Source organism: Aulostomus chinensis, chromosome 23, assembly GCF_037954235.1.
Source record: "Aulostomus chinensis isolate RoL2024-O1b breed Wild chromosome 23, RoL_Achi_v1.0, whole genome shotgun sequence".
Classification (NCBI taxonomy): domain Eukaryota; kingdom Metazoa; phylum Chordata; class Actinopteri; order Syngnathiformes; family Aulostomidae; genus Aulostomus; species Aulostomus chinensis.
In genome coordinates this window covers 10,555,368-10,579,368 of record NC_141342.1, presented here as the reverse complement: position 1 = coordinate 10,579,368, position 24,001 = coordinate 10,555,368, and the positions used below count along the sequence as shown (strand labels likewise).

Here is a 24,001-nt window from a genome sequence, read left to right as displayed (position 1 = left end):
TTTAATATTAAATGGTAGCAAACTCAGGCGCCGGTGAAGTCCACTGTTATCTGTATTTATATAAACCAAGACGCAGGTGAAACGACGTTTAAAAGTAGTATTACACAAAGATTGAAGCGTTAGCTTGAACAGCAGGCTAGCTACCGGTAAATATGTTTTCTGGGCTATAACAAGCTCGCTAAAATAAGGGAATTTTGATTTCAAGGACATTTTGATTTTCCTCACAGTGGGAAAATTGTCTAAAATATGTAGCGAGCACAGTAAGCCGACAATAGACATTTTGTTAACTAGCTACTTGTTTTTTCCAAAATTGACTTGACACCCAACATCAAGTTACCCAGCATACCTTTTTACTGCTGATTCTCCTCGTCCTCTACTTCCTTGCTTTTTTCAGTCACAGTCAAGTCAATTTTGTTTGTATCGTGACAAAACACAACAAAAGTTATCTCATGACACTTTACAAGTCGAGGTATATGTCTGTTTTTCCAACATTTTGCTTTGACGTGAGGGGACTCAACAACTCATGGTGCACATCAGCAGTACAGGCTTTCCTTTCACAACCTTTTTATATAAAGCAACCAACGTTCCAGAGGAATTGTGACCGCACGATAGAAGCAACAAATCCATATTCAGAACATCAACCATATCCTGGTCGTAAGAAAAAAAGTGCTGTTAATATCCTTATTCATATTACAAGCAGAGACACCCTGATGAATATTATTTCCCTCAATTTTAATAAGTGAAATCTACCAATGATGAACATAGCTCCTTTATATCTTAAAATTCGATTGTGCTGTGTTAAACACATGACCTTTTAACTTAGATTTTGATCGTAATGGTTTTTGTCGGACTCAAAATAAGTCCTTTCCACGTTAGAAACATCACGTTTCATTTTTATTATTCACCTACACTGTTCACGGTCATTAGAGAAAAGTAGGTCATTTCTAAGGTGTTTGTGTTCTCCGTACTACGCAGAAATAATGCGCTCAATACAAATGTTCTGTTAACTTAATGGCAAGTTCAAACGTTTTAATTTGAAAGACTGTTTTTTTTTAAAACATAATATATCAAAGAGGAAATCACAAATCCTGTGACTGTTGTATTATTTGGATTGTTTGTCCTATAAAGCCCTGCTGTGCCCAGCTGAAGGTGGCAGACACCACTTGTAACTCGTTCTGGCAACTGTCAAGATTGTGTGAATTAAGTCTAGTGTGTATCCCAGATTTGGGCCAGGGTAAAGTATATTGCTCTTTTCCATATGTGCACTCACTATAGGGTTTTCACTGTTTAGCCACACTAGGTTCAGGGGTGCTGTCACTGTGTTTCTGTTTTTCCACCAGTTCGCCAGTGTAGTTAGGCAGGTTTTATTTTAGGAATATTTGATTTGTTTGCCTTAGTTCCAAGACAGTTCGCTCCACCTCGTTTTAAGGAGTCTTCCTGCGGCTATAGTTGTTTCATTGTTTTGACAGCACCTGGTGGCCCTTTTCTGTTCCTTGTAAAAATATCCACCTGTCTCACAAATAAATACACTCTAATCGCCAATCCCAGCCATCAGATTGGGTGCGTGTTACTTCCCTCTTCCCCACAGCAATCTGGGTTTGTAGCATGGATTTATTTCTTTACAGGTAGTGTTCATCGAGTTGCCCTCAGTATTTCATTCATGCATCTGGCAAATATGAAATGCAAGAAAATTCTTACCTTGAATTAATATCTTTAATATAAAATCAGTGGTAACGTAAAACTGGACCTTTAAAAAGTCTAAATCTGCGCTTACATTTTCCCCTTTTATAATCGTATACCAAGTGTTTTGATGCACCACAATACAATTAGCACCTGAGGCACACCAGCATGGGTTATTCACAGGCCAGTTTGCCATCAAAAGAGGAGAGGGTGATGGCAAATGCTTGAAGAGCACACATGGGGAAGGAGTAATCCATAGAGAAGACGTCCTCTGATACACGTCCAAACTGCATCACTATGTAGTCCTCTGGAAAAGAGACGGGAGAGCGAGAGGAGATGGATGAGCCAGGGTTTCTATTTCCTGTGGCTGATGAGAGAAGAAGGGAGGCAAGAAGTCCTTTTCTTACCATTTTCAGGGTGGATGATCTGGAAGTTTTTCACGGAGGCTTGAGTAACTCGCCCATGGAAGTTAAGGACATGCGACTGAGTCTGTTCATTCCAGCTTGGGGACTTGTTCACGAGGGTGACCAGTTGATCTGTGTTGTTGTTGGTGTGGCGCACCAGGAGGGTTTCCTGCTCCTGAAGTGAAATGATTTTAAACTGCAGCCTACATCGTAACACATTTAATAATCTGGGGATTATTTTTAAAACATACATTTTTTGGACGAACACACACTCTTGTATCATTCTCCAGCATGCCAGGGATGACAACTGTCATTTTCCTGGGACCCTTAAAACCCAGAACGTTTGTCTCCTGGAACATGAGAAATGATTGCGTTACAGGTTTCATATGTTGCTACATGGTGTTTATGGATATCGAGTGTAGAGTGTAAGACCAGACTCACGTAGCAAATGGCTGCAAGCTCTTGCCGCACTGCTTCACTCTCTTTAATAAAAGGCTTTTTCTCTGGGTTTTCCCCGCAATCATAAACTGTGAATTTGGTACCCAAGACATTGGACCTGAAACAGAATTAACAAAGGATGCAGACGTGACAGCTATTAACCAGTATTATGTTTGGAATGCTTCATACACAGGCTTGGACAACTAAAATCCTTAAATCCTTAAAAAACCCTTAAGTAAGTTAACATTGTTGAATATCAGGTTCCTTTATCTCAGAGTCAACGGGTGGACTTGGGTGAACATTTGATCAGCTCCTGGAAAGATGGTCTCAAACCTCAGATATGTTCAGTATGCTGTGAGATGTAGGAGCCTGGCCTGGAGTCACGCCATAGTGCCCAGGCCTCCATGCTCCACAAGCCTTCCTTCAAGTCAGGCATGAAGAACATTGCCACAGGCAACTGGTTAAGTGGTTAAGGAAGGAGAAGGCCAGTTGGAAGATGAGGACCAGTTACTCACAGCTACAGCTGGAGGGGATGCCAACCAGAGCTTCCTGACAATGTGCGCACAAAGTGTCAGAATTACCACTAGGAGGTTTGGTATGAAGGGTTAGCGTTCAACAATTGGCACGGTGGGAACAAAACGACCGGAGATGATCAGCCAGCTGGACAGGAGCTTAGGTGCTAGGATGACCATTCAAGCAAACAAGGAAGGAGGATAAGGCAAGTCCGGCAAATCTCCATAACATTTAAAGCTTACAGCTCACCTCAGTGCAACACACAGTGGCAGTGCAAGGACCTTACACCATGCAGCACTTTGATAACGTCACCAGAATCCACCCAGGCATTTAACATCAAGTTGCCAACCCTGAAAGAGGTCATCAGAACAGCTAGGACCAGCTTAACACTGGGCCCCAGAGTACCAAACGCTGCCTACAAGAGGTGCCCTCTTGCAGCAACTATGGAAGATGATCATGATCAGGAGGAAGGGAAAGGTGACCCAGCACTTAAAATACATAGAGGGGGACTGAAATCCAAATAATAAAATTGATAAATTATGAAACATAGCACTCAGTTTCGAGGGTAAAGTATTCCTGAGTATTGCCAGATGCATGACCGAATTCCCTTTGAGGAATGTGTACATTGACACGTGTGTGCAGAAGGGAGAGTCCTGAAGGTTTCAGGACGCACACAGGAGTTGCCATCAAGCTTAGGCACGGGAGGGCAACAGTGACCAGGGAGTTCTGTGGCTTAACCCAGCCAATGCCTCGGTTCAATCCACATAAGCTGGTAGAAACCTCACTTGAATGACACCATGTTTCAGACCTAATCAGGGACCTCAAACTAATCTATTACAGCTGTTTTAGTTTGTAAGTCGCTTCTGGAACAGATCAGCTGGAGCAGGGCATGGTATCATGGTATAATTGTCTAAGTGATCTTGTTTGCCTTGGTCATGAATATGCTTGTCAAGTCAGAGGTCCACTCATCAGGTCTGGTGTGTGGTAGCCCCCCATCAGAGCATTCATGGACAATCTGACAGCAACATCGGTACCAGGCTGCAGATGGTTCCTCCAAGGCCTTGAGTGACACTTCAACCGGGCCCAGAGGACTTCAAGCACGCTATGGCCTGTTCCCTAGTAATATCAAACAAACAGGTTCTGGTTCTCTCTTAAAGGTGTCCAGATCTCTATCATGGAGAAGTCAATTCAGAGCCTTGGAAAGATCTTTGATGGCACTCTGAAGGACACCGCAGCACTCCAAGCAACCAGCAGTGTGGTTGGGTACCTGACTAATAGCAGTGGATGAGTCAGGCTGCCGGCAAGGCTTAAAGCTTTGATCACCAACATGGTACTCGTGTCAGTGACATTGCACTGACCACCACCGAGGGCTTTGAGAGGAAGATTAGCCACTTCTTGCAAAGGTGGTTCAGCCTACCAAAAAGCCACAGCAACACTACCCTGTGCAGGAGTAAGAACAAGCTATGACTTCCCATTGGTGGCCTGTCAGATCAGTTCATGGTCACCAGGGTAAGAGAGGTGCTGTATGAAGAGACTCCAGTGACATCAAAGTATTCTTGGCTGGCACAGATGTGAGAACTGGTGAGAAGAGCAGGGCACATGAGGCAGTAGACTAGGCTGAAGCAAGACTGTGGCACAGTGTGCTTGTAGGAGCAGCTGCATTAAGACTTGACAGCAAGAGATACAACCAAGACCACAATTCAACATGGTCTACAGGAAGAAAAGACATCAGTTGGTCTAGAAAGGCATCAGAGCAGGGCTTCGTGAACTTGATGGGGGCAGGCAGGGGTCCAGAAGATTGTATGGTCAGAGCTCTGGAAGGCCCATCCTCCTGGGAGAGGGGCCTCTCTCAGTTGGTAACAACAACCAGCAAGGTGCTCCATCACTTTCCATCTGCAGAGTCTGCTCAGATCACTAGTTCATGTAAAGGCTTTAAAGACTTTAAAAATGTGGTTACTTATAAGCGTCTAAATGAGACTACAGAGGTTGTTACATTAATCATCATCATGCCAAGCAGGTAGTCATGCTTCCATGGTGCAGTTTGTTTCCAACCGAACAGCCTTTGTTCACCTCAGTGCTTATTTTCAGCAATAATCTAAAATCCAGTGTAAAAAAAACCCACATCAACTCTATGTTAAGGGAACCCATGACAATTCTAACTTTGATGCTACGTTAAAAAAATAAGTCAACCGAAACAAACTAATACTTATTCAACTGACGTGGTAAGTGACGTGGTGAATATCAGTAGATTGTAAACTATGTCTTGATATACTTCAGCAGTATTTCACAAGGTAGAACCCGAACAGAAGAATACCTCAGTTTTCCTATGTAGCAGCTGGTGTCTCTGGACAGATTTGTGTGGTCAGTGGAAATCAGGTAGTTGGATGTTTTGCACTTCTTCCTTTTTCTGCCAGCCATTAGAAACACCTTTGTGGTGGCACAAGAACAAATCGCCAAACAGACCATGAATACAACTTTGACAGATATATGAACACTTAAAACATTTATCTACAAATTGTTACCACTTTAGACTTATTTATACCTGATCTACAATCATAACTATATAATTCATTTGATGTTAATTGCATATTAAGAACCACAAGTCATCATTTCTGTCTTATTGAAACATTGGTACTTTTAGAGGTAAAATCCACATGCAAAATAGCATAGTTCAACTTTTGGGAAAGTACGAACCCGCTTGCCATCGTCCCTCTCCATGTGGAGGTAGTAAGTAGGGTAAAGGCCCTTCTCCATGCCTCTCCGGTCCCTGGTGACCCTACACTGGATCGTCACATCTCTAGGGGCAGGACGCAGGGCAAATGCCTGCAGATCCTCCACTGACAGGGGAGAAGCTGACTGAAATGCCAAAGTCCCGCATTGAGAGCCATTTCATTATTTTGAAATTATCTTCAATCAAAATAACTTGCCTAACATGCTTTTGACAATGTATTTACATCTTACCCTTTCATAAGACTCACTGCCTGTAGAAGAGTCCTCCTTGTAGTTGGAGTTAAGGGATGCTAAACTTGATGTAGTTTTCTGTCCTTTCTTGTTCTTTCTGTCTTTTTTCTCCTTTTGGATATCCTCATCTTTGCTTTCATCACTTATTTGGCACCTGGCTGTTTGTGCAAACACGCGGACACACACACACACACACACACACACACACACACACACACACACAAACACACACTTCTGTGTCAAAAAACAGATATGATGTATGGAAACATACAAGTGCATACCATGACAATCTAAAACACACAAAAACCCCTGTTATATTTAGAAATTGCACACCTTTAAGACAAGAATGCCAGTGTTATTCAGAAGCAGCAGCAATTTTGCAGGTCTGTAATTTAGCTAACTGCAGCATCCAATGGGCTACTCTTTGAGTGGGTAGAGCCAATGGCTAAACATAATTTTAGGTTACACATGTAACCCCGGTTCTGAGTGGCATGAGTGAGACCTTGCGTTATGGGTGGGTAGGGTGTCATGTATGCGCCACATTTGGTGCAACGCATTTCAACAGTTTTTGTGATACTTGTCGGAAGGAGGGTTTTCAAGGGAGTCAGAGCCTTTGTTGTGTGTGGGAATAAAATAACAGTCTGGTGATTACATGTAGCACTCACATGTGTCGAGTTGTTTAGTCTTCTTAGGGGATTGAGAAGCAGATCTGTCGTCCTCCTCCTCATCACTATCAGCACATCTCACCATCTCCATTACAGAATCAGGGGGTGAGGACTCTTGCAAATGCTTCTCTGCAAAAGAAGAGATCCATAAATGCTGTGAGATAGTTATATACCATGTGTTGTGTGGTTACAAACTGAAACAGTTCTTGAACTATCAGCCAGATGAATGTGAGAGCACTGAATGTCTGATTCTTCCTCGTCACGCATTATATACCATGACAAGTGCTGATGTGTACTGTAAATGGTCCGTTCACAATAGTTACTTTTGCGCTCTTGTTTTGTTGTCTTGTTTGTCTTCGGTGTGTCTTCAGTGTCTTTCATTTTGTCCTTCTTTTTTGTTTTCTTCTCTTTTTTCTCTTCATCTTTGTCCAGTTCGTCAACCTTCTCCACAACTGGAAAAAAGTAGCGAGTTGCCATTAAGTAACGTATGAAAACAAAGTGTCTCCTGGTTTTGCATGTTGTGCAGATGAAAACACAGGATATAAACTTAGCTGACACATCTCTGTGTGAAAAAATAACAAACCTGAGGGAAAAGAAAGACATCCGAGACAGTTCAAGTCATTGAAAAAAAAATTCAAACGTTTACTGAGAAAAAAACTGCATCTCTACCATCAAGAACTCAACACCGACCCTGAGAACACACGTTGCACACTGAGCTGCAATGTATTGCGTATGTATTTCTAACTGATATCAAACAGAAAATGATAAAATATGAATAAATAAGTAAACACCCATGAGAGTCAAAAAATCTCATGTTCTTACATTTGGTTTTTTCCATTTTCTTCCTTGTCTTTTTGGCGTCCACCTGGTGATCACTATCCCCTCCATCCTTCACTTCATCCTCTTTGTTCAAGTTCATCATCTTGGGTGTAGCTGGACCCTTTGATGACATGTCGTCTAAATCGATGGTTGTTGTCACGTTGCATTCGCCCAGTGTGATCTCATCCAAGGGGTTATCATGGAGATGTTCAACTTGATCTTCAGGAATCAAGAAGAACAGACATTATGTAGGTTTACTCCTTCGCTGCTCTAAAACTACAAAAAATGACTCCAGTACTAACCACTCAGGGAGGTGTTGCTCAGGGACTGACTGATCAGAGGTGTCTGATCTGAAAGCAAAGATTTATGTGCCCGGTTCTTTTGGAATCTCAATGAATCCCGTTTGGCTATTGGCTGCAGAGCATGTTCCAGCTTCTTCCGTTGCATTTTCTTGATACGGGATCGCTGCAAGAGAATACATGTTAGGCTTCACTTTAACTACAAAGCTGAACTGACCATTAGTATTAGGAGCTATGTTGTGTGATCAGAAACAAAAATCAGGTTCCTTGATCATCTGTTGATTAAGATAAGATAAACCTTCATTCGTCCCTCAGTGGGGAAACTGGCAATTAATCTATCTTCTTTCCAAACATTTCTGAGTTATGTGGGATGAGGCGATGTTTGTTTGCAACAAAATCAAGTTTATTGGTTGTAGACATTTACTAAATTGTAAATAGCATGTAAAAAAGAACAGAGGACTATGCTGTTTAACTTTTAAACAATAAAATCGCGAAGTAAACATGTACTATATCAATGTACGTGAAAAGATCATTGAAAATTTATGTGAAGCACATCACTAACTTGCATGACTGTCATCAAATAATGGTTCATTCTTTACCTGATTTTCCAGCATCTGTTGTCGTATATCAGGGTCCATGTTTAAGCTCAAGAGGACCAATTAAACAATGAGGAATGTTCAACAACAGATGAATACGGCGTCAGTGTTCCGAAGATTCAGTGTCCAAAAGATCTGACGGTGCCTCCCAGCTGACAGTCTGTCCACCTGCATGTAGCAGAAGGCAAAGTGGATTAAAGGGGGATAATGTTCTTAAACTGAACAGCTCAGTCAGTATGGACAAGCACTCATTAGGCCAGGACCAGCCTTCCATCACTGATTTTTGGAGCTGCAAAGATGCAAAAATAAGCTGTAACATTAGGTTTCCGCTGTAATGTGATCCCCGCTACTGATTCCCTATGCAAGTCGGCTTCCATGTTTGTTTGACGTGATGTGAGGCAAAGCTGATATCACCACAAATGACTTTTAAAGCTTCCGACCGGAAGCACGGATCATTTGGTTTTACAGTCACACAACATAGTTCCTTTTAAAGCTCTGGTAGAACGTCCAGTAGAAAACAGAAACAAACACCATCTATGGACTCAGCCAGGTTTATCTCGTTGCCATGGGCTACGGCTGCCTCAGAGTCTCGTCCAATTCATTAATCTACAACTCTACTCAGCTTTAATCCCCAAATGACATTTGTTCTTGTTTTATTATTTGTTTGAACATAGGGTGATTACAGCAGTTTTTTTTTAATATATATAATCCTGACTTTCTCACTTGTACAGTTAATTTACTAGTTCAAAACAGTTGTTGCAAACCGTTGGTTGTATTAGGTTTTATCATTTTTTTCAAAAATTCAAAAATCAAAGGGTCTGTTTACCTAAAATTTCTATGAGATGCATGGGTCAAATCATTTTTAGTTAACGTTACGTTAAATACGTAACGTTACGTACGTAACTGATAAATCCCAGCCAAGCACTAGTTGTGTTAATGTGGTTACTAACTGTCGTTATTATTCTTGCTTTCTTTGGGTGAACAGACTAAAATAGCTGACCTCCTGAAATGACCCGTTCAGCTGAGCTCTCGTCAATCTGCCCTCTCCATGTCTTGACTTTAGGATCAAAATCAAACATCAAAGAGGAATAACCACCAGATTGTGACCACTTAAAAAAAAAAAAAAAAAAGACAACAACAATGCACCTTACTCGTATTCTCAGTCCCAAACTAAAAATCTAAATGCGACTTGGTTTAAAATGATGACTTCAATTAACAAATAATCAAATTAGTTGCCCATTAATCTTCAGTCAGTCAGACCCAATGTTGGGAACAGTTTCTCACCTTGCAAGGAGTGTGAGCGGGGGCCGCATGGCCCGGAGTTAGATTGGCTGCCTAGCGACCCCGGGGTCACTGGTTCGATCCTCACTTCTCCCGGTGACTGTAGCTGCCATAAAAGGACAGTTGTACAGTTACAAATTAGACAGACAATAAATATAGTTTATGATAAACAGACTTCCACTTATTTGTATTGAAAGGGGAATTCATGTTTGATTTATCATGTTTGTTTCAGCCTAGCTTTATATGTATATAGTTTGGGAAGTAACTACTGTTGCTACTTCTTTGTGTTAGTGGAGCCTATTTGTGAGCTACACAGTTATCATTTGTGCTCGTCAGTTGAAGGGACGGATCGGTGTTGTTGTACCTGTCGCGGAGCTCCGGTGTGAGCTTGCTAGAAGAGAGTTAACCCTAACCGACCTTATCAGACCTATGACAGAAGATGTTGGTGTTTTATTCCTCTTTTCTCCCTCCTGTTAATGCGGGCAAGGAGGTCACTACTTTCACTTACGCTCACTGCACACTATTTTTAGAGACATGATGCGTAAGGTCTGTGACGTCTGTCGAAGGAAGTGTGAGCAGAGATAGCGTCATGTATGTTGTGTTTTTAATGTCTTGTCATTCTCCGTGAGAAGGCTTGATGTTGACGTCTTATGATTTATTGTTATCATTGTTATTTTAGTTCTCACGACAAATTGACAGCACTATGAAGATCAACACAACAAATTGCCCCTTTATGAGGAACCCCTTGTACGTGACTTGGAGGGAGTTATGGTGACCATGTCCAAGATGTGGCAGAAGAACCATCCTAACCCTAACCCTAACCCTGCTAGTAACTGCTAGTTAATCATTAGTTAATGAATACCTTAAAAATTTGAAGTAGCCATTGATTAGCTCATGGTTAGTTAATTAAGAAACAGAGGAAGGAACAAATTAGAAACTATGTGATGAGACATCAGTACTTACCTAAAATTTCTAAATGGGAGTCTATACAGTCCATCATCCCCATTCCTCATCCCCAAAATGATTATACACGTGGGTCAGTGCTTTGCACGTTTTCCCATCAACTTTGTTTTTAAGACGGTGGCGTTTTTCCTCTGCCGGGCAGAACTCCTGTGGATCTCCTGCTTGGATTTAAGAAAAATAAATGCAAGACATCTCATCAGCCAAAGTTCAGCATAAATTCAGCTTGTTGTGAGTATTCATTTGCCAATTTATTATTTTAATCCTATCATATTAACAAAGTCAAAAACAGACACGTTGCAATAAATCCCCAGTTTTGCTGGAGGAAATATTGATTCAATTAAAAGTTATTTTTACAGCTGCGGTTTGAGAAGTTAGCTCATGCTGAGAAGACTTTCTAATGTTCGGTTGGATTCTTTTGGTAATGAGGACGTCAAATCGGGTTGCTTCTTCTCAAGGCTCAAGGTGTTAACATTGACTGTTGTCATATTGTGTGCTTTTGCTGCACTGTGTTTGTTTTGGGATTTATTTGAAGATCTTTTCTGATATTTGAGGCTCTCTTTGACCTGGCACCAGACTGCCTTTTAGACCTTTTTAATACCAACGAACCTGATCGTAGTCTGAGGTAGGTCCTCCAACAGAGTCTAGGCAGAAAACCAAAAGCGCTACAACCTTTGCTATCTGAGACTGTAGAACAAGCTGCCTAAGGAAATCAGGTGGTCTCAAAGTATTTGAAACAAATTCGCAGTTGCAGTTTCATAAGGTTTCTCTCATATAATTTTGAAAACCTGTTCTGTTTTCAAAGACAGGAAAAAAGACCCTCCTGACAAGGCCAAGTCAAGTCAATAATGTCCTCATAAAAACGTGATCAAATACATTACAAGATGAGAACTCAAAGCTTTCCGAAAAACACCACTCACCGCTCGTCAATACAACCAGAGGTGGGCATTCAAATGTCTGTTCTCGTAAAAAATGACGCCGTTTGAAGGGATCAAGTCATTCCTGTCGTACCATTTTTCAGGGTGGATGAACTTGAGACTTGGGACTGAGTCTGGTTATTCCAGCTGGGGGTCTCCACCACCAGGGTGGCCAGTTGGCCCATGATGTTGCTGGAGTGAAGCACCAGAAGGATTTCCTGCTCCTGGAACAAAATATCCTGATCACTTTACAGCAATTTAAATCATCACACATTTAATATTCTAAATTAAATGTTGTTTTTTTTCAAAAAACATTTTTTGGACGAACACACATTCTAACATTAATTTTTGGGGGGGGGGGGGTAGAAGACCTCATTTAAATTGAACTGTGACAGTTCTTTTCTGTTTAAAAAATGTTGTTAAAAAATGTAAATGTAAAAAATGCAAGTTTTTAAAAACGTGTGTTTTTAATTATTTTGAAAGGATAACATTTTTAACCATCTCTCCACGTGGAGGTAATAAATAGGTTAGAGGGGGTCTGCCACTACGGTCCGTGGTGATCTTACACCGGATGGTCTCATCTTTTGGAGCAGGATGCATGGCAAACTCCCTAAGATCCTCTGATATGGGTTCTGTTCTACTGCTAAGAATCATCAAAAAATGGCTCTGGTACTGACCACTCAGGGAGGAGTTGCTGGACCGGCTGCTCTGAGGCACTTGACCCAAGAGAGTTTTGCGAGATTCTATCAACTTACACAAGACAAATCTATTCCTTTTGCTGCTATATACTCCTTCAGGCCCTTTTCTTGTAATTTGCTGAGTCTCCAGAACAGTAGGAGAACACTTGTTAAGACGCACACTGGCTCTTAAACTATTATCAACGTTCATTAACATCAGTAGGCATTTAGCAGGAGGCGTGTCCTTCTCTCCAGCTCTAGGTCATCACCATCCCTGGCAACACTTTTACCAAGTGGATGTTTACGCCCACATCCTCTGGCTCTCTGGGGATGGAGTTATGATTCACTGTGACTTTGAGCACTGTTGGTATCATCATCTTCTGGTACATCAAATGGAATATGATCCCCATCATTCGCAAGATCAGACAAATCCTCCCCCCTAAGAGCTGTCTCCTAAAACTGCATTGAGCAATCTCTTTGCTCTTGACAGTGGTATGATCCCTGGACATGAGAATATTAAAAAAAAATAAATACATGCAAATTTGTGCCCCAATAAACATGAAGCTGTTTCCTTATTTTCATAAGAACAAAGTCCTGACATCCTCACAACAAAGAAAGTTTGGCAGAACCGTAGCTTGTCACCATGGATAAAACTTGACAAAATTGTATGTCATTTCACAATACAAATGCTTATAAGCATAAACACAAAAGTTTCCAAAATAAAATGTTTTGTTTTGTTTTGTTTTTTGTTAAACCATGTCCAATTTTCTGTTGGAACCCACCAAAGAAGCATTTTGTTCAGATTGTGGCCATTTTGTTTTCTTATATTTTTGTGTATAGTACTACTGTGACCACTAGATGGCGGAAGAAGTACCAACAGGTCTAAATGGAGTAGAATTAAGTATTATGGTGATGCCTTGTCGCCCGTAGGACACGGGGTCTCAGGAGGATAAAATGACTGCAATCAAAACTATCTGCCAAACAAGTCTTTGACAACAGATTTGAATCTTACCTTTTCATTAGAATCTCTTCCTGCAGAAGAGTCCTCTGTGGAGGTGGAGAGGAGGGACTCTACAGGTGGTGTGGTTGGCTCTTCTTCCTTGCTGTTTCTGACATCCTCATCCCACGCTGGCCACTTGCACCTGTATGCATGTGTCCACACCTCGATCACTAACTCAAGGGTTGAGGACTTATGCGTCTCTGAATAGTAAAATAAGTAAAATACCATTAAATGCTGTGAAATAGTATATATATATATATATATATATATATATATATATATATATATATATATATATATATATATATATTGTATATATATATATGAGTAATGATGTTTGAAGAGGCCGGCACAGTGGTGCAGTGGTCAGCACTGTCGCCTCACAGCAAGAAGGCATCAGGTTCAAGTCCCGGCTCCAGCACGGGATCTTTCTGTGTGAGTCTGCTTGTTCTCCCTGTTCCTGTGTGGGTTCTCTCTGGTACTCCAGCTTCCTCCCACAGTCCAAAGACATCAAGAGGGGACGAGGCTGATTGATACTCTAAATTGACCGTAGGTGTGGCTGTGAGTGTGAATGGTTGTCTGTCTCTATGTGTTGGCCCTGTGATGGATTGGTGACCTGTCCAGGGTGAACCCCGCCTCTCACCTGAAGGCTGCTGGGATAGGCTCCAGCACCTCTGCAACCCTCAACAGGATAAGCAGTAGAAAATGGATGGATGGATGTTTGAAGAGTATAAACCCTTTTATCTATCCCCTTAATCCATTTGTAATTTATAAAGAAGAATCTTAAATGTATGGACTGCACACAAATCAAAAACATAAATGAATAGAACCAACCCTGAATAATATGGCACTTCATCATCCATATCGCTTTTAAAAATAATGTTTCGTTGGCTTTGTTTTTTTAAAAAACATAATTAAACAATCCAAACACTTCGAACAATAATAACTCATGAAATCCCCTCCCCCCTCCTCAAGCTTTTGGTCCTCTTGGGAGTTTGCAGGTTCTGTGCAGGATCTAGCTGTTCCTAACATCTCTCTTCTTGGGTTTTTGGCTTTGGAAAAGAGACAAATTCAACACCCCTCCCTGAAATTTTCTGGATGTCGGCCATCAGACTTGTAGGTCCCTTAAGTACACTGTATTTTCACCACTGCTGAAAGGCCTCCAGTGCTGGCTCACTTAGGACTGGACTGGACGTCGTAGGAAGAGGCTTGGCAAAGGGTCACTGGACGCACACCTGCATTACTCACAGGCCAGTTTGCCATCAAAAGAGGAGAGAGCGATGGCAAACGCTTGAAAGGTACACATGGGGAAGGAGTAATCCATGGTGGGGATGTCCTCTGATACGCGTCCAAACCGCATCACTCTGTAGTCCTCTGGAAAAGAGACGGGAGAGCGAGAGGAGACAGATAGCAGGTGAGCAAATGTTTCTGTTTCCTGTGGATGATGAGAGAAGAAGGAATGCAATAAGTCTTTCTTTTCGTACCATTTTCAGGGTGGACGAGCTGGAGCTCTTTCTCAGACATCTGTGTGACTCGCCCATTGAAGTCAAGAACGTATGACTGAGCCTCGTCATTCCAACTGAGGCTCTTGCTCTCCAGTGTGATCAGTTGATGGAGGTTGTTATTGGCGTGGCGCTTCAGGAGGTTGTCCTGCTCCTGAAGTAAAACATCATTACTCATTTTTACTGCAGCCTAAATCATAACACATTTAATAATTTGAGGGATTACTGACATGCACATTTTACGGTTGAACACACACTCTGGCATCATTATGCAGGATACCAGGGATGACCACCATGAATTTCCTGGGATCCCTCAACCCCAGAACATTTGTCTCCTGAAAAATAAGAAATGATAGTGTTAGAGATTTCATGTGTTGACACATGGTGTCTGTGGATATTGAGTATAGAGAGTAACACTGGACTCAAATCAGGAGTGGCTGCAAGCTCTTGCCGCGCTGCTTCCATCTTTTTGAAATTCATTTTGTCTGGGTTTTCTCCACAGTCGTAAACTGTGTACTTGGTACCCATGAAACTGGCCCTGAAACAACAAAAATGATGCAGAAATAACGGATAGAGCTCTTAACAGAACTGGTAGATGAAAACAGTTAAAAAAAAAAGGGCCTTGATTTGGTTTCCAATGATTTCACAAGAGGGAAACCAAACAGAAGAATACCTCAGTTTTGCGATGCAGCAGCTGGCTTTTCTGGACTCATTTCTTTGCTCTGTGGAAATCAGGTAGGAGGATGATTTGCTCTTCTTTTTTCTGGCAGCCATTAGAAGCACCTTAGTGATGACACAAGAAAAAAAAACAAACACATAAGAGTCTTATGCGTGTCCTTATTCTGTAAGTTGTTCTGCCTCCTGCATCTTTTGTCTCTGTTCATGCTGAATTAGTACATAAAGTTTGAAGGCGGGAAAAAAAAAACGTACTGTTGCTAGGATACAGCGAGGAAGCTAAACAAGAAACGACCCCGTTCTACTGAAGGCTTTAATCTTCGTTCTTTTGGTTGTAAAAACTTTCATAAGAAAATCTTTTTGGAGAAATGTAAGACGTGTAATAGTTTTATGACAGAATCGAACACGTATGTTCTTCAAAGAGCTAAACAGCACCACCCTCAGTTTATCTATTTGACAACAATGGATTCGAGAAAAAAGGTATCTTTGTCTTCTCCAAAGGTACTGAAGTTTCCAAAATGTTTTGCGAGTTCATTCAAAACATATTTTCCTCATCCTGGCCTGAATGAATAACAACATTGTGTTTCTAAGATTTTTTTTTTTTGTTCTTTTCTTTGCAGGCCCTGCAAGCTAAAGTGATGCTCTGGTTAGGACAGAAACCAGTTTACTTTATCTCTATGTTGGCAGGTTGCATTCATGCCTGTGTAACCCTAAAACTCCTCCCATCATGTTTTTTCAGGAGAGATGTATCCTACCATGAAATGGAGGAGATTGAAAAAATGCAATCCATTCCTGATCTGGAGAGGTTTTCATCCAAATTTGTGTTCACAGATCAAATGTGTACATGGACACACATGCAGTTCTTCAGTGACATGTTTTATTTCTCTTCTTTGACAGTGTTTTATGTAGTGTGTTTCACATAAACCTTCCGGAACCAAAAAGAGGAGCTCTGCTGGATTTGTACGTCCATGCTGTTCTTTTCTGCAGGGAGTGCAGCTTCAAGAGGGAGCAAACGTCCGTTCTTTTGTCCATCATCAAGTCCATTCATGAAGCCAATATAGGTGGGTTGGGCTGCTGTCATGGTTCGCTAGACACGAGTCATACTGACATTTTTGAGTTCAGTATGATTAACATTACATTTTGGTACAGTTTTAACAATATCAATACTTTTCTATTGATTTCTTAAGAGGTAAAAGAAAAAAAAAAACCTTTTTGTAAATCACCCGTCACTACTTGATATTGAGAATAAATGTATCATGTGAATAAAGTAGTTTATACTAGGATTTATATTAATAAATATATAGATATATTTATAACAGAAATGAATAGAATTAATTGAAATCTGGAGATTTCTGAATCTTCTCAAACAGGCCATGACTTGCTAACTTTGCAGTAAATAGGACATATTGAAGTATTTAAGCTTCCTGACAGTATTGTTTCAGACAAATGTAGAAATTATTTTATAAATCCTTGCGTCTTCCACTGACATTTCTTCCCAGTCATGTAGCTTAAAACATGAAGCTGTTTTCAAACACGCAAACTACAGAACCATGCAACCACGCATGCTTTAAAAATATTGTATCGTCAGTATTTATTCACTGGTTGCCAGCTTAAGAAAACTGAGCATGAATGATGGATAAATATAGAGATTCTTCTTTGCAGGAACGCCGACCGACGTAGAAGAATGTTTTGAATACTGCAGGGAACTTCTGCTCTGTCACTCCATCAGGGTGGGGAACGCCAAGTCTTCCCACTGTATCATTTCTACAATCAAACATTTCCGTCCTAAAAATATTCAAAGCGTTTTATTTGTCCCCCTCCAGCGACCTCCTTTTAGTGTCAACCTCTTCAGCCGCGAAGAGGTGACCTGTATCTTAAAGTACATCCACAGCAGCTATATAAGACACTGCAAACTCTACAAGTGTATTTTCTCTCCAGAGGTAAGACTAAAAATATTCTACCCTAGTCGCTTCAACCGAGTTCTGCTACCACAGATATATGGGATACTAACTGTGCGAATACTACTTTCTCGGTACTGAGTATTTTTTCATACATTAAAATTTGTCTTTGGCTCAGTCTGAGACGGTTGACCAGGGTGAACCTGCTGTGGAGGATTCTAGTGCTCCAGGTAATACTTTGTTATAGTATATCATGTGGTTAATTGGACCAGATTTATTAATAACTTGAAGTACTTTTTTGCAGCATCTGGAGTACTTGATCAGGTTGAATCTACTGCAGAGGATTCTCCTGCTCCAGGTAATAGTTACACGTTGTGTGGGGGTTTGTTTTTTTTCTTTTGTTTTTTTAAGGTAGTTGAACACAGCAAGTGAATAGTTAAGAAGAAGGACAACACATGAAATGTTCAGATGAGTGACATTAAATTCGATATTTTAGAGAGAAGGTTGAATTTTTTCAAATTAAAAAAAAGATGGCAAAACCCCTGTCATGTACTTTTACATTTTAAAGGACATCTTATCAGAAATGGACATGGCTCCTGATAATAATACTGATAATTGTAGTGGACGTGGAAGTACAATATTGCCTTTTAAATGTAGGGAAGTAAAAGAACAAAGTCACCTAAGATGCAAATACTCAAGTAAATTACAAATCCCTCAACAGTTTACTGCAATACTAATACAGTACTTGAGCTAAAATACTTTACTTTCCACTGCTGTGTATATGTTTAAGTGATTTATATTAGTGCTTTGTGTTGATTTTTGAGATAATTACACTGGAAACGCTTGAACTGATAATAACTCTAAAATACATACACTGAGCAACAATATATGTGAACCATCCATTTTCTACTGCATAGCCTGTTAAGGGTCGCGGGGGTGGAGCCTATCCCAGCAGCCATTGAGCGAGAGGCAGGTTATACCCTGGACAGGTCAGCAGTCCATCACAGGACCAACACACAGAGACAGACAACCATTCACACTCACAGTCACACCTACGATCAATTTAGAGTATCAATCAGCCTCGTCCCCTCTTGATGTCTTTGGACTGTGGGAGGAAGCTGGAGTACCAGAGAGAACCCACACAGGAACAGGGAGAACATGGAGACTCACACAGAAAGATCCTGTGATGGAGCTGGGACTCGAACCTGGAACCTTCTTGCTGTGAGGGGACAGTGCTGACCACTGCACCACCGTGTGGCCCTTGTATCAAACCATGGATTGTTTTTATTTTTACTCAGAGATAACCCAGCATACTATTTTATATTCTTCTTCTTCTGTATGCATACAACTGTAAAATTTTAGTCAAATAACTTTGAGAATTTTTTTTTAGCTGCAGTTACAGAAGAGGCGGTTCCAGAAGCAGAGGAACAACCAGTCAACTCCTCTGACATGCAGGAGGAGCCTGTCACCGAGCCGGGCGGAGCCACACTAGGTGGGATCATCAACCTGGAGTAATAGCAATCATAACAAGAAAATGTGTGATGTGCTTTGGCCAGCAAACTCTTCATTTATTCATTTTTCAGGTCTCACATCAGAGCTGAAGGCCCTGATAGAGCAAGAAGTCAGGGAGCAGATGAGGCTTGTGTCTGAAAACCTCAATCAGCAAATGATGGAACTTATGGATCAACACAAGACTGCAGCAGATTCTCAGCAGTCCGGTCGTAAGCCCAAAAAAGGTGGACGTTGAGATTGTTTCAAAACCTTTTTTTTTTTTCTCTCAGTGAGACACAAAAAAAGCTCAATCATTCAAACCCAATAACTTGTTTTAATAAAACATTTGTTCTTTATGTACAACTTATATCTGCATTTGTTTGATTACAGTACAGTTTTTTTTCAGGCAGGACGAGTACCACTCATTACACTAAAGAATGACACCAGTAAGGAATGCTGTTATTTCATTTTCACAGGAAACACAGTCGTCATACTGCCTCCTCAAGTTAGTTTCCTATTTCACGTGTGACAGCTACGGGATTCTCTAACAAACCATTGCAACTACGTAACTGTAAATGCTTCAAACATCCTCTGGGAATGGATCGTAACACCGGAACGTCTGTAAATCCCAGCTGTAATACAGAGAGTTCTACGCTAAACAGCTAATCACAGTGCTTTAATGCTCACTTCATCCGTGTTCTCCTCGGGATCCTACCTGATGATCAGCAGTTACAATGTTAAATGTACATCACTGACACACGTGATATGTTCCATCGGACAATTGCGCGACATGCTGCTAACGCGATGACCTGATGTGAAGAGTTAAAAGAGCTGCAAACACGGATCGAAAGGCAGATGAATGTTTTGGAATTGTGCATGCTTTTCTCGAGTCATTAAGGCATACATACGTCCCAGTCCCTGAATTCCTCATCTTAAAATTAGAAATGCGGACATGCTAGTGGTTACTTTAAAATCAAGAGGTTAGGAATGAGCTTCTATGTTTCAAAGTCCTCCAGTTCTAGCAGCATGATCTTAGCAGTGTTCTGAAAGAGGGCCGCTCGGTTCTGCTGCTCCCCCTTCTTCACCCAGTGTCCATAAATACGGAAGGCGCAGCCGTCGATGAGTTTGCGAACACCCCGAATGGAGTACGGATCCCTGACCAGCACCTCCCGTGTCAACGGTCGAACCCGACGGTAGCGGCTGTACATCCTGATACAAGCCAGCACGGTGACTATCAAGACCTGAAGAGGCAGGAGAAGAAATCAGATGTAGAGGCTGTTTATTTCACCACAGGCTACAGCCAGTTTATTTTAATAAATCTTAATTTTGAAAAAAAAAAAAAAAGTATAAACATGGGGACTCACCCTAAACGTCTTTCTGGGGCTGAAGAGCCGCAGCTCTTCCCTCTGGTACTGTCTGAAGAAGGGATGTGCTAAGGCTTGCTCTGCGGTGAGACGGGCGACTGGATCCACCACCAGGAGTCTGGATATCTGAGCATCACCAGCATTCGAACACGAGGACATACATGTTGTGATTTAAATCAGGAACGAGTGGGAACCGTGATTATTAGCCATCCTTCATTGAGCCAGACCAGAAGATAGATGTACTTCTGTCCCCTGTGCTGCAGTAGTGAGCCGAGACCTACGCGGACCTGTTGATTGCTAGTTAGCTTAGCACAATAAATGGTGGTGGGTGGAAAGTGTTAGCATGCCTCTGTCAAAAGTCATCGAAAGAACTTTTCTCCAAAACAGTCTTTGCTTGCATTACTTTAACTAGGGTTGTGCGCAGTAATCATTATGAAATGACAATTTAAAACTCTAAGATGTTGTAATATCAGAATCAGATATAAAGTCAGAATTATTGTTGCGAGTGGGTACAAAACAAAACATTTGTTTGGTGACTGGATGAGCAGCTGCTGCTACAAATCATTGCCGACTTTGTGAGAGAGGATGGGGAGGATTTCTTCCAGACAAACCAAAATCCGAGCCATTATTCGTTTGAACCAGACAAGACAAAAGAATGAACAACAGTTTTTAGAAACTAAGTGGGTAAGACGGAGGTATGCTAACCTGCCAACCCGCTATCATTCTTTGCGCTAAGCTAATAAATTGTGTGTCTCAGAGAGGGGCTGTTCTGAGCACAGATAGGATAAGAAATAAAGGTGGCTAGGATGTTAAATTCAGAATATCAGCTCACCAGATCCTTCACGGTGTCGGAGCGGTCATCCCACTCTGGCGAGCTGAACTGATATCGACCCTCCATGATCATCCTCAGCATCAGCATTTGTTTGCGATGCCAGAATGGCGGTGACCCAGCCAGTAAGGTGAAAAGGATCACTCCGCAAGCCCAGCTTTCAAGTAGAATACACCAAAACAATAAGTACTAAAGTGAATCAAAGATTAAAATAGGATGCTGAGAAAAGACTTACAGGTCAACCTCTTTGCCGTAGCCGGGGTGCATCTCATCCATCGAGCATTTGAGAATTTCAGGAGCCAAATAACCAGGTGTCCCACAAAGTTCTAATTATAAGAGATAAAACAGATGATGGTCTGTATAAAACTGTTTGGAATGTGAACAGTGGTATTCAGTTGAGTACCTCGCAGCTTCTCTCCGGGCTGCAGCTGCACTGAGAAGCCAAAATCCGACAGTTTAATGTGTCCCTGATCGTCCAGAAGAATATTCTCTGGTTTCAGGTCCCGATGGATGATGTTAAGGGAGTGGAGGTACTGCACCGCCTCGAGCAGGGCTCGCATCATGCTCCTGTTGGCCAGTCACATATACGCTGTTCATTTGTTCTTCCTCATAGGCAGATATTGATGATTTAACTTCGTTTCAATATGGTGTGAACAGTAAACACTAGGGTTCCTTCAGTTTAGTTTCACGACTGGATTGCAATACAAGTGAAAGAGAACTGATTTATTGGCCTCAGACTGGCTACTGACAGTGACTTCAACACAAAACCTTCTGGATTAGCCACCCTTACGACTATGGCAGTATGCTAACACATCCCTTCCACCACCATTCATAATGCTAAGCTAACTAGCAGTCTCTGTGGGTCTTCTCATCCAGCTCTGGAGGATGGCTAATATTTGTATTTTCCCAAAAAAGTTTCCATCTTCTTTGAAGTCCTGACAACACAAGTCATTGTATGAATGTACAACCTCGTCTGAATTAGACTTGTATCAAAACATCCATCCAATTTCCACCGCTTATCCTGTTAAGGGTCGCGGGGGGGCTGGAGACTATCCCGTGCCTGAACCCGGAACCTTCTCGCTGTGAGGGGACGGTGCTGACCACTGCACCACCGTGTGGCCCTTGTATCAAACCATGGACTGTTTTTATTTTTACTCAGAGATAACCCAGCATACTATTTTATATTCTTCTTCTTCTGAATGTGTACAACTGTAAAATGATAGTCAAAAGGCTTGAATCTCTGTTAGAGCAAAAGTGCTCACCTGGTTTCCTTCTCGTTCAGTGTAACTTTCTCAGTGAGGTAGTCAAACAGTTCCCCTCGCCTCATGCTGAAAAGGACAAGGAGAGGTGTATCATCTGTTCATGGCTTATTATTACCAATCTTTTGACAGCAATTTAACGGTTGTATTTGTTTGGATTAATACTCACAGGTCAAATACCAAAAATATGAAGGTTGTGGACTCATAGGAATCAATGAGAGTAACTAAAGGAAATGACAATGTCAAATAGTTTCATCTCTTGAAACGCAACAGTCAGGTAAAAGCGACAATCCAGAAGAGCGGACGGTCAACCTACTGATCGAGGAGTGTCCCTTCACCATGTTGAGGACTTGAATCTCCTTCAGCGTGGACGTCTTCACCTCCTCCAGCTGCTGGACTGTCATCCTCTCTGCTGTGATCTCGATAATCTTCACTGCCAGCTCCTGACCGGTGTGTCGGTGCACACACCTGCGCACCACACTGCTCACACCCCTGGGACACCAGAGCACCATGGGATCGTCACATACTCAGAGGGGGCAAAAGTGAATGTTTTCATTCAAGTTCAGTTCATGAAATGGACTGTGGTACAAGTAAAAGTACTGCTTGAACCTATTAACTCGAGAAAAAGTAAAGCACAGGTTCTTAAAAGTATTCAAAATCGTGAAGTTAAAAAGTGCTTCTTTTCTAATCTTTTTTGAAAAGTTCATTTTAATATTGAAAATTAATTTTCATGTTATCAACACATTTTGTATTCAAAAACACAAATTAAAAACAAAACGGCAAAATTTGACATCCTGAAATATTAATCGTGTCCAGTTTGCAGACAACAAAAAACCAAAACATATTATGGTTATCATACTTTTTTTTTTTTATACATCTTTTTTGTCTAACATGCATCAAAACTTTACTATTGACACTCAATTTAAAATGTGAGTAGTAGAAAGTGCAGGTAACATGTTAAAATTTTGGGAGTACAATTAAGTAACTGTAAGAAAACAAAGCAGTCAAGTAAATTACAGGTATCTGGAATATTTACTGCAGTGACGAAGCATTTGTACTTGGCTACTCCTCACCTCTGCATAAATTAGGACTCTTAAGAGTTCAGTGATTTTTGTTGAACTTACCTACCAATTACCTCCTTGGGATCGTATTTCTGGTAAAACTCTTTGGCCCCTACCCAGTCCGGTAGTTCATCTCCAACAAGAATATCTTTGGTCATGGTGAAAGCTTATGAATCTGTAATAATAGGGTTAGATTTTTTTAGCATCAATATCTGTCTGGTAGCAGGAACAGCTGAGCTAACTCAAGGGTTTGATCTGGTTTGTGTTAGATTAATTCTGTCCGGCAAGACATGTTGACATTTGCTTTAAACACGTACATCTTTTTCCTCTCTGCTGTTATTTCCTAAAATGTCCTTCACCCATCACGGCAGAGCTGCAGGCAGTGTCCTTGCTGCTGCAGGAGCAAGTTCAATGACCGTACAGGAAGCTAAGTTACTCACCATTTACAGTACGCAACCAAACGGCCCGAACCACAAGAGGAAGGTGCTTAACAGAGGTCAGAGCGGGGAAGCTAACGTGAAGCCATCACTGAGTGCGATTAAGCGGCGAATATATAAAAGTTAGCTAGCGACAGTGTGAACATGAAGAGAGCATCTGAATATTGTAAACAGCCTGGACACTTTCAACGAGGCGTTTGTTACCTGTCATTACAAAGTGCATCAGTATCGCCCCCGTGTGGCCGGAGTGGTGATATTTTCATTGCGTCTCAATG

At 41.4% G+C, this 24,001-nt stretch overlaps 3 protein-coding genes and 1 long non-coding RNA gene across 6 annotated transcripts; 1 reads left to right on the top strand and 3 right to left on the bottom strand.

The window, feature by feature from the left end:
- Nucleotides 1–3: 3 nt before the first annotated feature.
- LOC147239486 (tubby protein homolog) lies at nucleotides 4–14,809 on the bottom strand. Its single transcript, XM_086195733.1, has 18 exons — nucleotides 14,695–14,809; nucleotides 14,459–14,584; nucleotides 13,223–13,352; nucleotides 11,537–11,757; nucleotides 10,620–10,777; nucleotides 9,660–9,762; nucleotides 8,379–8,543; nucleotides 7,783–7,945; nucleotides 7,484–7,699; nucleotides 6,985–7,113; nucleotides 6,662–6,790; nucleotides 5,997–6,154; nucleotides 5,730–5,891; nucleotides 5,350–5,462; nucleotides 2,526–2,640; nucleotides 2,336–2,434; nucleotides 2,088–2,259; nucleotides 4–1,987 (listed from the first exon to the last, which is right to left on the bottom strand). The coding sequence occupies exons 7-18, from the start codon at nucleotides 8,415–8,417 to the stop codon at nucleotides 1,854–1,856; spliced, it is 1,629 nt and encodes a 542-aa protein (XP_086051859.1). The 5' UTR covers nucleotides 8,418–8,543; nucleotides 9,660–9,762; nucleotides 10,620–10,777; nucleotides 11,537–11,757; nucleotides 13,223–13,352; nucleotides 14,459–14,584; nucleotides 14,695–14,809; the 3' UTR covers nucleotides 4–1,853.
- An 8-nt stretch (nucleotides 14,810–14,817) lies between these two features.
- Nucleotides 14,818–15,587, bottom strand: LOC147239485 (uncharacterized). Its single transcript, XR_015111568.1, has 3 exons — nucleotides 15,386–15,587; nucleotides 14,970–15,250; nucleotides 14,818–14,866 (listed from the first exon to the last, which is right to left on the bottom strand). It is a non-coding gene; the product is annotated as an uncharacterized LOC147239485 (long non-coding RNA).
- A 61-nt stretch (nucleotides 15,588–15,648) lies between these two features.
- Nucleotides 15,649–19,143, top strand: cfap119 (cilia and flagella associated protein 119). 2 transcript variants are annotated; one of them, XM_086195742.1, is made up of 10 exons: nucleotides 15,649–15,867; nucleotides 16,008–16,033; nucleotides 16,127–16,192; nucleotides 16,285–16,448; nucleotides 17,050–17,117; nucleotides 17,211–17,327; nucleotides 17,464–17,515; nucleotides 17,590–17,643; nucleotides 18,676–18,777; nucleotides 18,869–19,143. In XM_086195742.1, the coding sequence occupies exons 1-10, from the start codon at nucleotides 15,778–15,780 to the stop codon at nucleotides 19,030–19,032; spliced, it is 903 nt and encodes a 300-aa protein (XP_086051868.1). In that variant the 5' UTR covers nucleotides 15,649–15,777; the 3' UTR covers nucleotides 19,033–19,143. The 2 variants fall into 2 exon arrangements, with proteins under 2 accessions (XP_086051868.1, XP_086051866.1); XM_086195740.1 differs by having other exon boundaries at nucleotides 15,649–15,888.
- On the bottom strand, nucleotides 19,080–23,965 carry phkg2 (phosphorylase kinase, gamma 2 (testis)). Of its 2 annotated transcripts, none has more exons than XM_086195739.1 (10): nucleotides 23,607–23,698; nucleotides 23,353–23,464; nucleotides 22,545–22,720; nucleotides 22,398–22,452; nucleotides 22,232–22,297; nucleotides 21,373–21,536; nucleotides 21,205–21,295; nucleotides 20,973–21,126; nucleotides 20,141–20,266; nucleotides 19,080–20,017 (listed from the first exon to the last, which is right to left on the bottom strand). In XM_086195739.1, exons 2-10 carry the CDS (start codon nucleotides 23,445–23,447, stop codon nucleotides 19,772–19,774), a joined length of 1,173 nt encoding a protein of 390 aa, XP_086051865.1. In that variant the 5' UTR covers nucleotides 23,448–23,464; nucleotides 23,607–23,698; the 3' UTR covers nucleotides 19,080–19,771. The 2 variants fall into 2 exon arrangements, with proteins under 2 accessions (XP_086051865.1, XP_086051864.1); XM_086195738.1 differs by lacking the exon at nucleotides 23,607–23,698 and adding an exon at nucleotides 23,730–23,965 and having other exon boundaries at nucleotides 19,081–20,017.
- Nucleotides 23,966–24,001: the final 36 nt, after the last annotated feature.